Source organism: Dermochelys coriacea, chromosome 9 (genome assembly GCF_009764565.3).
Source record: "Dermochelys coriacea isolate rDerCor1 chromosome 9, rDerCor1.pri.v4, whole genome shotgun sequence".
Taxonomy (NCBI): Eukaryota; Metazoa; Chordata; order Testudines; family Dermochelyidae; genus Dermochelys; species Dermochelys coriacea.
Window position 1 is genome coordinate 54,348,473 of NC_050076.1, and position 18,357 is coordinate 54,366,829.

Below are 18,357 nucleotides of genomic sequence, written 5' to 3' on the forward strand. Positions count from 1 at the left end.
AAACACACATTATTGCTAATATCTTATAGGAATCATAATTTTGATAGATGTCCTATTCATAGAGAAACTATTCCTCTTGCCTTCTGCATGGAAGTCTGGTTGGTCTCACTTGTAATAGTTGATGAAAAAAATTTTTTAAAAAAGCACCCCACAAAATACACTTCACTTTCATGAAAATGTCAGTGTGCATATACTTCAGTATATTCCAAGGGGTAGCATTTTGTTTTAACTTGATTTTTTTTCCCCCAAAAACAACAAAGTTATAATTTCTTATTCTATTTCTTGCACTCATGGAACAATCTGAGCTCCTTCTGTTGGCAAAAATACTGTCTGGCAATTCCTTTTCCAGAATGCCAGTGAAAGCAGTGCTTGGGGAGACTGCGTGCAATGTGCTGTGGTGAAAGGATTCCATGCAGCATCCAGGAGCAAAGTAAAGCCCCCCTCAAGCAGTCTACTGTCCCTGGCCTATGGCAGGTCTGGGTGGACTGGCAGCTGCTCCCCATAGAAATGCTACAGGTGCTAATCCTAGCTAGCAGGGAGCAGATTCCCTGGAGAGCAGAGTACATAACACAGCAGGGATGCAGACAGAAGAAAGGGAAACCCAGGGGTGTTCTGTTTGCTCTGACAAGCTCTGTGAAGGCTGAGCCAAGACTCCTATGACACCATCAGTGTGGGCCGAGGAATGCCTTTTCCCTTGGACCACAGCTTTCAGGTGGAGAAGGTCACGAGGTTTGACAGATTTCATACAAGTGGATCCTTGCAGTGTTTCAGCTCCACCCCAGGCTTACGCAGCCCATTGGGTGAACTGTTACTTCTCCGGCTGGCCTTCAGCCATGGGGAATTTCAACATCTGAAATGACTAGTTTGGCGTGTTCCCTTACACGTGTTCCATCCAATAACAGTGGCATCAGAATCAAATATGACCAGAGCTGGGACTGCCAGTGGGAGATACGAGCACAATAGCCTCTCGAGTGTAATTCCAAGGGGCAGTCCTACAGCCTGCTGTCATTCCCAGCAAGTACTCCTGCTTAGGGTCCAGCAGCCAGCCCCATACCTCTACAGACCAGGCCAACGCATAGATACAGAATGCTCCCAGAAGCCTATGCTTGCCCCAAGTCTGACCTTAGAAAAGCCCCTGCAAATGCCTAGGGGGAGACAAGGCTCTGGCTCCTCTTCCCTAAAATCTGCTTGTCACAAGAAAGTCCCTAGACTTTCACCCAACAGATAAGGTGGCAGGGGGAAGGGAGTTGGAACTGGGGCAGGAGAAGCCCGAATTATTCATATAACAGATGCTCAGAGAGCAATAGCAGTAAGAAGAAATTGCCCTAAGGTAAAAGTAGTTTCTTTGTACAGATTCCCCATCACCTATCATGATAACAATCTCCAGGACTCATTTTCTCCCCTGGGCTATAGGATACTGTTATTACCCTCAATACAACCAGTCAATTTGTTTTAGTCTCTCTCTCTCTCTCTCTCTCTCTGTGTACACCCCCACTCCTTGGATTAAGTAGACACATGACCTAGATGCAATATCACACATGGATAACGAACAATCTACTGTACATCTGATGCCCTCTCACATATCTGCTAAGACCACCATTAAAAGTCTTGCCAAGATGGCAACTTTTCCCTTTCACATCGTGCAGTCTAGAAATCAAGGAACGACTCACTACAAATTGGTTTCCACATACAGTATTGTTTTTAATGAAACAGAAGGCAAATGTCTGGCTCAGCCTTGCAATTGTGTAAGAAATTCTTTGGTGTTATTAAAAAGAATGAGTTCAAAGACAAAAAACCCCTCCAGCTTCATTAATTATAAAACTGCTAAGACCAAATAATTATTCTGAGGGGATGTTCAACGTTCAGAAGGCATAAATGAATGCACGGAAACCCTGCAGCCCCAGATAAAAGTGCCATAAAGCCTGGACTCGCTGTGCCATCTCCCTCCAGGATAAACAACCCTATTCCTCCTCCTCACAAAACGACAAGTACACTTTACAGTTTTATAGCACACATTATTGATACGTCAACTCTTCCCACCAATTCAAAATGGACTATTGTCCTTCAGTCAGAAAGGGGACTGGGAGAGTTTCTGTAACCCTATGCCATGCAGAGGAGTAATTACTCTGAGCTAAGAATTCACATTGCCAGCTGTTATTTGCTAATGTCAGAGGTCTCATCCTTTTTGATATTGGAAAATTATTCTACACACATACAAGTGAAGAACTTTGATAATTGCCTCTCAGCTCCTCCATCTATCAATTATTATAGCTAATTGCTTCAATAATGGCCCAAATGTAATAGCGTATTTAGGCAGAGTTGATTTGATTTAAATCAAATTGATTTAAATCACAAGTCAGGAAAACTCTATTTAATCATGGATTTCTACATAAAAGTGCATTCTTGTTGGTTGTTATAACCTTAATACATTCTCTTCACAACTCAGAGATTGATGTAGGTTTCATTTTTAGAAGGTACACACTATACATTTTTAAACAGTGATTTATTTTGAAAACTTTTCAGATTAGTTTTACAGCTGTATCAGAAAATGAATGATTGTTTGGTTATTTCATTTATCAACGGTAATTGAAGCAGATATTTATGAAGTCATTGGGAGATGAACTATCTCCAATTCAACAAGTTAATCATTAATATTTGGAGGATTTTCTTGCCATGCTGTATTAGGAGGAGACCACCACCAGACAGACATTTAAATGGTTTTATTTAACTAAAACAACAAGGTTAAGTATTCTGGATTTTTTTCTTCAACAGCAAACATATAATATTTTAACAAAACAAGCATATGTCCGTCGCTTCTCACATTTATCTCCAGACTTCTTCTCCTTGTCCAGATCTATTCTGCCCCCAACAATCTTCTATTCATTGAACTTTTTGAAATTTTGCACTTTTAGAGAGAGGTAAGAGATTGACTCTGCGTACACAAATTTGCAGAGGGACAATAGAGTTGAGGTCTTATTTCTCACCTCTATATATTATTTATTTATTTAAAACATTTTTGATGTTAACGAGCATGTTACCTCTGGAGACACAAATCCACAGTTTGAGAACTGCAAAACTAAGCATCTCTGATAGTATCTTCTAGACTGAGCACTGAGTCCCATTGGGTAGATAGAAAGATTAACCTAAATAATCTATACAGAAGCCTGTGGAACCCCATAAGATTGGGTCCCTAATACACAAACTATTGGAACTCATTTACAAAACATTACATGAATATATTGTCTCAGACTATAGAATTAGAATTTATAATCCCTATTTCATGGTGAGATATCTTTTAGCTATAATGTATCTTAATTAAAACTATCTTTAGATTGCTTTTTGAGGAAAAAAACTGATTTAAATTAAAAAAATCAGATTTTTTTTAAAAAAAAATCATTGATTTTTATCCACCTTGTATTTAGGTGCATGGGATGTTGATGGAATAGTATTTTCATGCCTTTTATTACAGTGCAAGCAAATGGCATAGTGCCTTTGATATCCCCAAATGAGTAGGGATAGCTGTCATCTTGCTTTGTTTTGAGCAGTATATTGGCTTCATATCTCAGAGCGTGGCTGTATAACCTGACCTGATGCAACTGGAGTGATTGCTCCTTTCATGGCACAGTCTGTCTGTTAAATTTCTTTCCTCTCTAGTTACCACCCACAGCCTGCATAATTGGGCACATGTTTAGTGTTGCTCATCTGCAACCATCATCTACTTCAGGATTTACCAAGTTTTACTAATCATAGGGCAAACTCCTGGCACCTATTGGAGTCAATGGGAGTTTTGCCACTGACTAGATAATGGCCAGGATTCCATCACCCTAATGTTTATGTACTCCAGCTCATGGAAGCCTTGAGATCCTTTGCTATTGTTGCCCCTTTGGCCCGAGTGGTTAGCCTATATATAGGGCCTTGCTGAGTTGTTTTCATTGACCTACCTCTACTCCAATTGAAGTCAGAACCAGAGGAGAGTCAAACCATCACTATGCAAGCTGGAAAATCCTGCCACCACAGTGTGACTTCAGGCCCGATATGTTGTATGGGAAAAGGCGTGTCCATAATAAATATCACATTGAAAAAGGGCACTAGGTCCCATTGTGTGACAGAACAGACTCTGGAATGGCTCTAGAACCATCATTCACATTTATCAAGGACAGCTAGTGGGACCCGCGAATCCTCCACATTTTAAAATTCCCCAGGCAACTGAAGAGAGCTTTCAAAGATGCACTGACTCATAGTTGACGGGAGGGGATGAGGCAAAAGCTTCCAACAACAGGATATATCGCCTTTGTTTTGACAGACATTACTTACCACCTTCACTGGATGGTCTGGATCAATGGAGCTGATTATCACTTATGGCAAGTCTTCATGCGGTCTGTGATTTCAGGTCTTCTCAGTGTGTGAAACTGATGAACAGTTGTGAAAAAACAACAAGGACAGAGAGAAACAGGGAGTGGCAAATGTGGGGATGGAGATGCTAATACCACACAGTGTATATTTTAAATCAGACTGCATTTATCAGTCAAGCTAGGCAGCAGGGCGTGGAGTAGTGCGAATCAATGCCCACCTGGACCATGCTCAGGGAACCCACAGCCTTGTCAAAGAGGGACAGGATGAGCATGAGGGGGATGGAGTCTGAGCAGCAGGAAAAGGAAGCGCAACAAAGGAGCAGGAGGAAAGATAATGGCTGGGATCTAGGGAGATAGGTGTACAACTCACATTGACTTTCAATGACAACTGGGAACCTAACTCCCCTAGGGATCTTTGAATCTCTCACCTAATATATGACAGGGGCATAAAATCCTTTCTGATTGGTCAGCTGACAATTTATTATAATAACTTTGACTCAGTGGCCTATTCATTGTGAGGACTCTTACTGGAGCTATGTGGCAGCATTAGCTCACCACCTTGTCACGTGACTGGGTTAGCCAATCTGGTCCACTTTATAAATGAGGCTAGTACATAAAACAAAAGGAGCTGGTGAGGATAGATTAGAATTCATTCTTTAACAACAACAAAAGCATCAAGCTTGGTCTCCAATCTGTTCCCTTAGATGTGACAGAACACACATGAAAACAGTCAAGGACAAGTTCCTTAAAATATACTCCTCCTGTCAGAATGAAGTGACTTCTCAGAAGCTATCCCACCAGTTGCTCAGTGCTCTGTAAAACAGCTGTTGTACAAATATAGTGGCTCTCATTCATGTGTGTTTATCCCTTACACTCGACTTCACCTTCTGTTCCCACTGTTCCTCTTTTATATCCATCACCATAGTGAGAATTCTGCCACCTTTCCTTTCTTTGTTTTCTGCTTGTGTATTTTGCTGCCTCAGTATCTGTGAAAGCAATAAGAGAGCAAGATGAAATCGTACGGAAATGAACAGCACAGCACGCAAGCACCCAGGTGTAGGAGTTGCATGAAGCTCCAGGAAATATTTACCAACAGCACACTAGGAGAGGAGAGCTTCATTTGGAAAGTGTTTCCTCCCCCATTTCGGGCTGCCGTATACCTTGTTTTTTGAAAAGAGCATAACTCCTCTTGGAAGCAGATGGTCAGATTAATTCCCTGGAGATGGTATACAAATGAAAACTCACTGGCTGAAAGAGATTTACTTTGTGCCTTTTTTTTTTCCAATGAGAATGGGAAAAGGGATTTTTCCTGTTTTGCTTTTATTTATTTTTTATAGATATAAAAATAAATTTTAAATAAATAGTTTACACTGGAATTTGCTCCAGGAAGACATCACAATTTCCATGACAGTGAACGAAAACACACGCACACACAGTCTCTCCTGGAACAGAGACTTCTAGCCTCCTGAGCCAATGTTTCAGATGGAGATGTACTTTCACCAGCACAATCACTCCCGCCAGGCAAAGTGTTTTGCTCCAGAGACTAGCACGATTTCCTTGGTTTCCTCACTGCTAATTCAGCTTGGGGATGTCTTTCCTGCAAGCTCCGAGTTATATTAGGTTCACGGGTACCTTCCCCCTCAGTTTGATGTGGTTTAATTAAACCAGTCTTCAAATCCACAGACCTTGAAGAGCTGTTACTTTGGGTGTGTGAACTGTTTCACTGTCCTTTCACTCTCCCTTTTCAGTTCCTCAATGTGAGCATCTAAGCGTTCCAGGATGCGCTGAGATCTCACTTCTTCCTCCTCCAAAAACCTTGCTGCTATTGAGCCAATCGGAGCTGTAGGCAGGGGGCACTAAAGAAAAACAGAGATGTTAAAAGGGGTCATGGGCACAGAAATAAACTGCAGCCGGAGGCTTCAACACATGCAATATTCTGGCATTTGATTGTGAGGGGAAAAACAGTGCATTTAATTCAAGTGAAACTGTACTGAAACCACAAGCAGTTTCTACATGTTGAGGGAATCTAGAATCTAAAGTTATGTCATTATTGACCTTTATTGAGGTAGCAGATTAAGAACCTTAAAAGGTCAGCTGGAAACAGTGACGTTCTAAAATTAAGGCCCCAGGTGGCTAAGTTAACAAATGACTTAGAAGCAGAAGCCCCACTGAAGACCCATAGCTAGGATGTCTGCTCTTAAGTCCCTTGCCACACAGCAAGGGGCTAGATTCTGAATCAGAAAGGGACAAGGCCCTCAGGACGCCACAAAAAGCCAGAAGTAATAGGAAATCAATAATGCAGAGATTGGGTGTGCTTCCAGCCTGTCTGTCACAGTAAAAGAGTGCCAACCTGAAGGTCAGCAAAAACAGGATTCCAGCCATACTTTCAAAAGCTACAGCACTACATGAGCTGAGCCAAGTCAGGCACCGGGGTCTCATGCTTAGACAAGTCACTGATACAACAAAACAGTCCTATTTTGCTAGTTGTGGGGCACACAGGGAGAGATAATGACTCTCCAGGTAGCTTCAGCCTGGCTCCAACAGCAGTGAAAAATCCCATAACACTACCTTGGCGCATGTAACTGCTCTTCATAACAAGGAATTCACATATCCAGGGCTGGGTGGGAGCTACTATTGCATGGAAAATGACTTCCACAGTTACCTACCCGACCACTGCACTTCTAGGGGGAATCCTGGCCCCTGGGAAGTCAGTGGTAAAATTCCTGTTTACTTCAATGGGGCAAGGATTTCATACTCAGTGTTGAACTTTCTACACAGCTTTAGGGTAACTCAAGACTATGAAAGAGATTGTATAAAACCACTGTCTAATGCAAGTTTAAATCATTACAATGGTTTTATTAAGTGAGTTTAGCCACCTTTTCCCGTCCATGTTACTCATCCACCTGCTGCTGCCTGTCTCTCCCCACTGCGGGAATGAGTTTCTGAGCAGACTATGAAGTCCCTGCTTTCTGTTACGTAATGTTCAAGGAGGCAGTACGGGTTTGTGAGGCACAATTCCCATGCAGCTGGAAGGAATGTGCTGAGCTCCCATCACACTCATATTCAGCCAGCCCTTTTTGATAAATTGCCATGTATTCTTTCAAATAAAAACAGAAGCTGGTTCTGCCACTCACTTGCCTCCCCCAGATTGCTCAACTCCTGAAAGGGGGACATTTCAAAGCTAAGTTTTAAACTACATTAAAAATGAGGGGAGACTTTCAGAGAAGGGAATGTTGGGGGAAGGGAAGGGGAGATAAAATATGGAGATCAGAAAGGAGCTGTTGTCCATCAGGCAAAGCCTGCCTTCAATTTCTTGGCAAGAGAAGACAACTGGGTGAAATCCAAGAGGCTCTCTCTGTATGTGGAAATCACCAAGACAGAAAATCCTGGCCTTTCATGGATATGCAAGGGCTAGTCTCATCCAGTTTACTGCCACTTCTCCAATCACTGTTTTTCTTTTTTTTTGGTGACAAATGCTGCCTGCTGGCATCCTCCCTTTCTTTACTAATGCTGTAGGGGACTGATCTACCAGGGGCAGCACTTTAAGAGCTATAAAATAGTGACAAATAACAGTGTGTGGGTTGCAGAGAACCAAAAAACCCCATGTGCCCTCCAATCAATACTAGGAAAAATATGTGAACTAATTTCCTACCTCAGAAACTTGATTTCATCCCCCCCATCCCCTATATTTTCAACATAGCATTTTTCCCTCTCCTACAAAATATTAAATGTCTGAGCCAAGTTTCACCAAACAGATACTGATACAGAATATTTAATAACTGAAGCGGGTTGCTTCCGTCAGTAGGTACACAACTCCAGTATCAAGGAGAAGTTCACTACAGGCTGAACCAACTCAGAGTTTAGAATTTGTATTTCAGCAGAAAATCTTGCCCTAAAGTGTTCTGGGAAATACTCTAATAACTAGAATGATGGTTTGGAATAAGAGTATTCATCATCCCTGTACTATTCGTTTTCCTGGCTTTGGGTTACAATGTACCTCTACGTGCACACACAGTATAGTGGTGTTTAAAAGGTGGTCTCTGAAACCTGTTTATGTTTGTCATATAAGAGAATAAAGAATCCTGACTATATCCCTTTTCTCTGAACAGTGACCAACAGCTCCTATATTACTACTTACCAAGGGCACAAGTTCTCTCCGTTGACTGGAGACTGACTTCCTGGATGCATCGTCAGTGAAATCTTGTTTTCCATCCAGCACAGGGGGCAAAGGGTCTGTTCCCGGCAGCAAGTCAGAGGACAGGGATTCCTTAGAGCTGCTCCTACTGACATGGGGGTTCGAACCGCCTGATGTACCTGACACAGCGCCCATTCCAGGCAACACATGGTGGGTTTTCAGATTCTGGATCTCCCCTTTGTAGTACTGAATGGTCTTTTCAAGCCTGGCCTGCAGTTTCCTTCTTTCTTCCTCATGTTTGTGCTGCAGCTCCTGGGTTCTTCTGGAAAGCAAAACAGAAAACACAAATCTAAAGTCAGGACAGTTTGGCTCTGTTTTACAGCTCTTATGCAAGGGCCTTTTCTTGGAAAAGTTCAGAGAGGTTAGTCTTCACTTTCTTAATAGGCTTGGCAATTCAAACTGGCTGCTATCACTTGTTTTCACAAGGCCACAGAAGTACATCCAGTCTCCACGGAATTCACAACACCATTTATTCTATTGTTCTAGTCATTTTAAGTATTACAGTCTGTGGCACATCCTATTACAACCACAGCTTCCTATGCCACAGCTAATTCCTCCACAAAAACCAGTACAAGTTAACTGAGGAGAATGCATGCATGCTTTGAATATGTGCTAATTTTGCTACACAAAAGCAGCTAAGCATAGCAGCAATGAAGAAGAGCACCAGTAAGGGCATGTCTACACAGCCTTCAACGGTGAGTTAGCAGGCCTCACACTAGTGGTCTAAAAGTAGCTGTATAGACAGTACTTATCTCACACTGAGGTTACCTCTCCAGGGGAGGGAACTCCAGTCATTAGGAAAAGGCAGGTGTTAATAATGGGAGATTCGATCATTAGAACCAAAGACAGCTGGGTACATGATGACCGGGAGAACCATATGGTGACTTGCCTGCCTGGTGCAAAGGTTACGGATCTCTCGAGGCATCTAAATAGACTTATATGTAGTGCTGGGGAGGAGCCGGTAGTCGTGGTACATGTAGGTACCAAAGACATAGGGAAGAGTAGGAGAGACGTCCTGGACGCCAAATTTAGGCTGCTAGGAAAGAGTCTGAAATCCAGGACCTCTAGGGTGGCATTCTCAGAAATGCTTCCAGTTCCACGTGCAGGGCCAGGTAGGCAAGTAAAGCTTCAGAGTCTCAATGCGTGGATGAGACAATGGTGTAGAGAAGAGGGGTTTCATAGAATCATAGAATATCAGGGTTGGAAGGGACCCCAGAAGGTCATCTAGTCCAACCCCCTGCTCAAAGCAGGACCAAGTCCCAGTTAAATCATCCTAGCCAGGGCTTTGTCAAGCCTGACCTTAAAAACCTCTAAGGAAGGAGATTCTACCACCTCCCTAGGTAACGCATTCCAGTGTTTCACCACCCTCTTAGTGAAAAAGTTTTTCCTAATATCCAATCTAAACCTCCCCCATTGCAACTTGAGACCATTACTCCTCGTTCTGTCATCTGCTACCATTGAGAACAGTCTAGAGCCATCCTCTTTGAAACCCCCTTTCAGGTAGTTGAAAGCAGCTATCAAATCCCCCCTCATTCTTCTCTTCTGCAGACTAAACAATCCCAGCTCCCTCAGCCTCTCCTCGTAAGTCATGTGCTCTAGAACCCTAATCATTTTTGTTGCCCTTCGCTGTACTCTTTCCAATTTATCCACATCCTTCTTGTAGTGTGGGGCCCAAAACTGGACACAGTACTCCAGATGAGGCCTCACCAGTGTCGAATAGAGGGGAACGATCACGTCCCTCGATCTGCTCGCTATGCCCCTACTTATACATCCCAAAATGCCATTGGCCTTCTTGGCAACAAGGGCACACTGCTGACTCATATCCAGCTTCTCGTCCACTGTCACCCCTAGGTCCTTTTCCGCAGAACTGCTGCCGAGCCATTCGGTCCCTAGTCTGTAGCGGTGCATTGGATTCTTCCATCCTAAGTGCAGGACCCTGCACTTATCCTTATTGAACCTCATTAGATTTCTTTTGGCCCAATCTTCCAATTTGTCTAGGTCCTTCTGTATCCTATCCCTCCCCTCCAGCGTATCTACCACTCCTCCCAGTTTAGTATCATCCGCAAATTTGCTGAGAGTGCAATCCACACCATCCTCCAGATCATTTATGAAGATATTGAACAAAACGGGCCCCAGGACCGACCCCTGGGGCACTCCACTTGACACCGGCTGCCAACTAGACATGGAGCCATTGATCACTACCCGTTGAGCCCGACAATCTAGCCAGCTTTCTACCCACCTTATAGTGCATTCATCCAGCCCATACTTCCTTAACTTGCTGACAAGAATGCTGTGGGAGACCGTGTCAAAAGCTTTGCTAAAGTCAAGAAACAATACATCCACTGCTTTCCCTTCATCCACAGAACCAGTAATCTCATCATAAAAGGCGATTAGATTAGTCAGGCATGACCTTCCCTTGGTGAATCCATGCTGACTGTTCCTGATCACTTTCCTCTCCTCTAAGTGCTTCAGGATTGATTCTTTGAGGACCTGCTCCATGATTTTTCCAGGGACTGAGGTGAGGCTGACCGGCCTGTAGTTCCCAGGATCCTCCTTCTTCCCTTTTTTAAAGATGGGCACTACATTAGCCTTTTTCCAGTCATCCGGGACTTCCCCCGTTCGCCACGAGTTTTCAAAGATAATGATTTATTGAGACCTGGGGAACCTTTTGGGAAAGGGGGCCTATACAGAAAGGATGGCCTCCACCTAAACCAAAGTGGATCCAGATTGCTGGCACTTTGCATTAAAAAGGTTGCAGAACAGTTTTTAAACGAAGAGATGGGGGAAAGCCGATTGCTGCAGAGGAGCACGTGGATCGGACAGAGACTTCTCTTAGAGGAGGTCTATTGATAGAGATTCTCTTGGTTTTAGTCAGGAGGAGAGGATGGAAGACGATAAAGTATGGGCCAGATCAGACGAGAAACATTCACATAAAAAATAATCTGACATCAGAAAAGAGCAGACAAATAAACAGTGACAAGTTTTTAAAGTGCTTGTACACAAATGCTAGAAGTCTAAATAATAAGATGGGTGAACTAGAGTGCCCTGTGTTAAAGGAGGATATTGATATAATAGGCATCACAGAAACCTGGTGGAGTGAGGACAATCAATGGGACACAATCATTCCGAAGTACAAAATATATCGGAAGGACAGAACAGGTCATGCGGGAAGGGAAGTAGGGGGGAAGAGTAGCACTATAGGTGAAAGAAAATGTAGAATGAAATGAAATAAAAATCTTAAATGAATCCATATGTTCCACAGAATCTCTATGAATAGTAATTCCATGCTCTAATAAGAATATAACAGTAGGGATCTATTATCGACCACCTGTCCAGGACAGTGATAGTGACAATGAAATGCTTAGGGAGATTAGAGAGGCTATCAAAATAAAGAACTCAGTAATAGTGGGGGATTTCAATTATCCCTATATTGACTGGGTACGTCACCTCAGGATGAAATGCAGAGACAAAATTTCTCGATACTTTAAATGGCTACTTCTTGGAGCAGCTGGTACAGGAACCCACAAGGGGAGAGGCAACTCTCGATTTAGTCCTGAGTGGAGCACAAGATCTGCTCCAAGAGGTAACTGTAACAGGATCGCTTGGAAATAGTGACCATAATATAACATTTAACATTCCTGTGGTGGGAAGAACACCTCAACAGCCCAACACTGTGGCATTTAATTTCAGAAAGGGGAACTATGCATATATGAGGAGGTTAGTTTAACAGAAATTAAAAGGTAGTGACTAGAGTGAAATCCCTGCAAGCTGCATGGACACTTTTCAAAGACACCATAATAGAGGCCCAACTTAATTGTGTACCCCCAAATTACAAAACTCAGTAAAAAGAACTAAAGAAGAGCCACCGTGACTTAACAACCATGTAAAAGAAGCAGTGAGATAAAAAGGCATCTTTTAAAAAGTGGAAGTCAAATCCTATTGAGGTAAATAGAAAGGAGCATAAACACTGCCAAATTAAGTGTAAAAATGTAGTAAGAAAAGCCAAAAAGGAGTTTGAAGAACAGCTAGCCAAAAACTCAAAAGGTAATAACAAAACGTTTTTTTAAGTACATAAGAAGCAGGAAGCCTGCTAAACAACCAGTGGGACCCCTGAACCCTGGAGATACAAAAGGAGAACTTAAAGACGATGAAGTCATTGCAGAGAAACTAAATGAATTCTTTGCTTCAGTCTTCACAGCTGAGGATATTAGGGAGATTCCCAAACCTGAGCAGTCTTTCGTAGGTGACAAATCTGAGAAATTGTCACAGATTGAAGTGTCACTAGAGGAGCTTTTGGAATTAATTGAGAAACTTAACAGTAACAAGTCACTGGAACCAGATGGCATTCACCCAAGAGTTCTGAAAGAACTCAAATGTGAAATTGCAGAACTACTAACTATGGTTTGTAACCTGTCCTTTAAATCAGCTTCTGGACTCAATGACTGGAAGATAGCTAATGTAACGACAATATTGAAAAAGGGCTCTAGAGGTGATCTGGCAATTACAGATCGTTAAGTCTAATGTCAGTACTGGGCAAATTAGTTGAAACAATAGTAAAGAATAAAATTGTCAGACACATAGAAGAACATAAATTGTTTAGCAAAAGTCAACATGGTTTTTGTAAAGGGAAATCATGTCTTACTAATCTATTAGAGTTCTTTGAAGGGGTCTATAAACATGTGGACAAGGGGGATCCAGTGGACATAGTGTACTTAGATTTCCAGAAAGCCTTTGACAAGGTCCCTCACCAAAGGCTCTTACGGAAATTAAGTTGTCATGGGATAAGAGGGAAGATCCTTTCATAGATTGAGAACTGGTTAAAAAAGACAGGGAACAAAGGGTAGAAATAAATGGTAAATTTTCAGACTGAAGAGGGGTAACTAGTGGGGTTCCCCAAGGGTCAATCCTAGGACCAATCCTATTCAACTTATCTGGAGAAAGGGGTAAACAGTGAGGTGGCAAAGTTTGCAGATGATACTAACCTGCTCAAGATAGTTAAGACCAAAGCAGACTGTGAAGAACTTCAAAAAGATCTCACAAAACTAAGTGATTGGGCAACAAAGTGGCAAATGAAATTTAATGTGGATAAATGTAAAGTAATGCACATTGGAAAAAATAACCCCAACTACACATACCATATGATGGGGATTAATTTAGCTAAAACTAATCAGGAGAAAGATCTTGGAGTCATCGTGGATAGTTCTCTGAAGACGTCCACACAGCGTGCAGTGGCAAAAAAGCAAACGGGATGTTAGGAATCATTTAAAAAAGGGATAGAGAATAAGATGGAGAATATCTTATTGCCCGTATATAAATCCATGGTACGCCCATGTCAGGGTTCCTTCCCCACTCTGAACTCTAGGGTATAGATGTGGGGACCCACATGAAAGAACCCCTAAGCTTATTCTTACCAGCTTAGGTTAAAAACTTCCCCAAGGTACAAACTTTGCCTTGACCTTGAACAGTATGCTGCCACCACCAACCGTTTTAAACAAAGAACAGGGAAAGAGACCACTTGGAGACATCTTTCCCCAAAATATCCCCCCACGCCATACACCCCCTTTCCTGGGGTAGGCTTGATAATAACCCTCACCAATTTGTACAGGTGAACACTGACCCAAACCCTTGGATCTTAAGAACAATGAAAAATCAATCAGGTTCTTAAAAGAGGAATTTTAATTAAAGAAAAGGTAAAAGAATCATCTCTGTAAAATCAGGATGGAAAACACTTTACAGGGTATTCAGATTCAAAACCCAGAGGATCCCCCTCTGGGCAAAACCTTAAAGTTACAGAAAACAGGAATAAACCTCCCTCTTAACACAGGAAAAATTCACATAAACTAATCCACCTTGCCTGGCTTACCTATACTGGTTGCAATATTGGAGACTTGGATTAGGATTGGTTGGAGAAGATGGATTTCTGTCTGGCCTCTCTCAGTCCCAAAAGAGAGAACAACCACGTGAACAAAAGAGCACAAACAAAAGCCTTGCCCCCCCACCCCAAGATTTGAAAGTATCTTGTTCCCTTATTGGTCCTTTGGGTCAGGTGCCAGCCAGATTAGCTGAGCTTCTTAACCCCTTTACAGGTAACAGGATGTTGCCTCTGGCCAGGAGGGATTTTATAGCACCGTATACAGAAAGGTGGTTACCCTTCTCTTTATACTTATGACAGCCCACTGCATACAGTGAATACTGTATGAATACTGCATACAGATATGGTCCCCTCATCTCAAAAAAGATATACTGGCATGAGAAAAGGTTCAGAAAAGGGCAACTAAAATTATTAGGGGTTTGGAATGGGTCCCATATGAGGAGAGATTAAAGAGGCTAGGACTTTCAGCTTGGAAAAGAGGAGACTAAGGGGTATGATAGTGGTATATAAAATCATGAGTGATGTGGAGAAAGTGAATAAGGAAAAGTTATTTACTTGTTCCCATAATACAAGAACTAGGGGCCACCAAATGAAATTAATGGGCAGCAGGTTTAAAACAAATAAAAGGAAGTTGTTCTTCACACAGCGCACAGTCAACCTGTGGAACTCCTTGCCTGAGGAGGTTGTGAAGGCTAGGACTATAACAGGGTTTAAAAGAGAACTGGATAAATTCATGGAGGCTAAGTCCATTAATAGCTATTAGCCAGGATGCATAAGGAATGGTGTCCCTAGCCTCCATTTGTCAGAAGGTGGAGATGGATGGCAGGAGAGAGATCACTTGATCATTACCTTGTAGGTTCACTCCCTCTGGGGCACCTGGGATTGGCCACTGTCGGTAAACAGGATACTGGGCTGGATAGACCTTTGGTCTGACCCAGTATGGTCATTCTTATGTTCTTATGAAGGTGCAGCTTGGGCTCTGAAGTCCAGCCCCACTCCCTAGACTTCAGAGCCTGAGGTTGCACAGTCAAAGCGTTGTCTAAAAAGCTACTTTTAGACTGCTAGTGCAAGCCCTACTAATCCAACTCTGTCAACCCAGGCTGGGAGCCCCACTGTCAAATCCAAAATGCTGTGTAGACATAGCCTAAGAGGCCAGCTAGCACTGCAGAACAAAGATAACAGGGACTAAAAGCTATTGCTCCATTTAAAGCACAACGGCAAATTCCAGAATGGTCTTGTGTAAGAGTTTTGGGGTAGATATTTTGTACAAAATGTGGCATCAGAAACCTATGTGTGCGCCTTCCACTTTCCTTTGTAATAAAAAACCAAAAAAAAAAAAACCACCACACTGTCCCCATGCCATGCTCTCACCTGCATTCTGTATCCTTGATCTCAGTCACTTTGCTTTGCATTTGCTGCATGATGCTCTCATATTTGTCCCAGCAGACCTGAGTGGAAAGCTCTAACTTAGCTCTAGTCTCTGCCAGGTCCTTCTGCAGTTGCTGGTTCTCAGACTCTAATTTATTTAGTGCTGTGGTGTAGCTTTCTTGGATGTCTGTTACAGGGACATCTTTTGCCTAACAAAGGGAGAGATGTTGAAGTCAATCCAAACTTGTATTTTTCAGGATTTTTAAAGAGATAATCTAGATCCAGAGCACAGATAAACCATGTTCTTCCTAGAACGTATTCTAGGAGTCCCATTTTAAGGAGTGAAATTTCCAGGCTTTTTATTAGCAATATCACCTCCAGAGGGTAAATCAACTGCTGCTCTCTTATTGAGTCTGCAACCAGACAGAATGAGATAAACAAGCAGAAATGTGAATTTCCTTCATTCATCTCAGCTGAGTGTGAACTTCTAAGCCAAATTTGGGAGTCACTTAACTGCTAAATGACTCCTCAGGTACACCCAAACAAGTGTTTGCGCACTGGTGTGGCTAGATGTACTAGGCACCTTCGATTTATTTGAATGGGCTTTTACATAGGGAACGACTTCTTTCCTTGCTGCAGAAAAAGTGGTAAAGTAATGACCTGGGACTGACAAACCTAGAATTCTGCCTCCAAGAACACATTATAGACAAAAGCAACACCCTCTGTGCAACCCCTACCCTCCCCCCCCACACACACACACCATAGCCAATGCCAGGTCTGTGGGCATGAGCAGAAATGTATGTAGTTCTGAAATAAGACTTCTGATCTTTTATCTGAGTTTCACACATTAATTATTTACATTGTTAAGCCTTTCAAAAACAGGAATGGGTTGTTTGTACACAACTATAGTGATTCAGTTTTTGACATCTAGTTCTCTCCCTGCCCCTTTTCTAACTGGGGAAAGCAAATTTCTATTTTCCAACTGTTTTTCCTCTATAGACTTTCCCCCTCTTTCTTTTTGTCCATTCACAGACAACCCCAAAGCTGTACCTTGGAAAAAGTTCAGAGACCACCAGTTAGTCTTCAACTTACTGATAGGCTTGGCCATTCAAACTGGCTGCTATCATGGTCTATTCCATTCTATTCAGGTTCTTACGATGCCCTTATGTCCACAGTATCTCAGTACTATCTAGTTGTGCGTTAAGCAATAAGACTAACATCTGCCACATGTGGTTTGTTCTCTTTCTCATCCTCTATCCAGGGAGGAGAATTGTGTATGCAGCATGCAATTGTGTTTTGGTGGGGTTGTCAGGGTTTTTGTGTTTTTTTTTTTTTTGAAGAGATCTGTGCGACTGTGTTTACATTAAAGAAAGCAGGTTGGACATGTGTGCCTAGCACTTCAATGGGAAGATGGTGAGGTTTGGGATGGTCCTTAGTTCCTGGGAGTCTCAGACTAGCCCCTTAGAAAACTGTTTCTCTTGCACAAACTGCGGACTTCCGACAACTTAGTACGTTTTAGAGCTGGTTGAACAACATGATCAAAAAATGAACGTTTGTATTCTCCCCTCATATTTTCCCCTGAAAAAAAGTTTGGATAAAATATTCCCAACCAGCTCTAATAGGTTTTCTGTTGCCTGAATCCAGCCATCTCTCCCCCTATGACACATTGATTTTGGTTATGTAAAACACTGCCTACAAAGCAGACATCATTAATTCCATCCTACACCCACTAAAATAAAATGCCCCAGAAATATCTTCCCTCGGAATGTTGCTGCTACTTCATTTTAGTGTCACTGATTTTACTTTCCTGTGCATTGCACAGGTGGGGAGTAACCCAGGCTGAAAGGATGTTTTACTCTGAGAAATCTCTGCATTAGTGACCAGTATATTCCACCCTTTACGCTAAGCCCCATCTTTCTCTCCCTCCCTATTATTCAGAACTCCACCCACAGCGACATCTAGTGGTAGCAGCAAGTCAAATAGATTTTCTGTAGATTTACATGTTTTTCAATTTTCAGAGTAGCAGCTGTGTTAGTCTGTATTCGCAAAAAGAAAAGGAGTACTTGTGGCACCTTAGAGACTAACAAATTTATTAGAGCATAAGCTTTCGTGAGCTACAGCTCACTTCATCGGATGCATTTGATGAATGCTGTAGCTCACGAAAGCTTATGCTCCAATAAATTTGTTAGTCTCTAAGGTGCCACAAGTACTCCTTTTCTTTTTATGTTTTTCAATGCCACATTCCACCAGTGCCTACTGACTAAAGGGAGGGGGGAAAGTCTATCAAATTCCCTCTCACCGGGAAGTAAAATGTATTTTCAGTGCAGTAGCTGCAAGAGCCAGACTTGTGGAGGAGGCATCAGGGATTTATACTTAGACTCTTGAATCTGCTCAGAGCTTAAAGACAAGCTAATAAAAACATGGTATGTAATACAATGTGATGACAGGAGACAGCAGGAGCCAGTGGCTAGGGCACTGAACCAGGGATTGGGAGTCCTGGGTTCTATCCCCAGCTCTGCCACTGGTCTGATGGGTGACGTTGAGCAAGTCACCTCCCCTTTCCGTGCCTC

At 42.4% G+C, this 18,357-nt stretch overlaps 1 protein-coding gene and 1 long non-coding RNA gene across 25 annotated transcripts in view; both read right to left on the reverse strand.

Annotated features, from left to right (window-relative positions):
* Positions 1 to 1,482: 1,482 nt before the first annotated feature.
* The window catches only part of CEP63 (centrosomal protein 63), a 55,210-nt gene continuing 38,335 nt past the window's right edge, over positions 1,483 to 18,357 (reverse strand). For all 24 annotated transcript variants that reach the window (XM_038416004.2, XM_043492669.1, XM_038415997.2 and 21 more), the window contains 3 exons: positions 15,791 to 15,996; positions 8,491 to 8,809; positions 1,483 to 6,208 (listed from right to left, as the gene is read on the reverse strand). In XM_038416004.2, the coding sequence (XP_038271932.1) occupies positions 6,050 to 6,208; positions 8,491 to 8,809; positions 15,791 to 15,996 (684 nt within the window). In that variant the 3' untranslated portion in view covers positions 1,483 to 6,049. The remainder of the gene's footprint in view (positions 6,209 to 8,490; positions 8,810 to 15,790; positions 15,997 to 18,357) is intronic.
* Positions 17,101 to 17,789, reverse strand: LOC122455874. Its single transcript, XR_006274377.1, has 2 exons — positions 17,518 to 17,789; positions 17,101 to 17,352 (listed from the first exon to the last, which is right to left on the reverse strand). It is a non-coding gene; the product is annotated as an uncharacterized LOC122455874 (long non-coding RNA).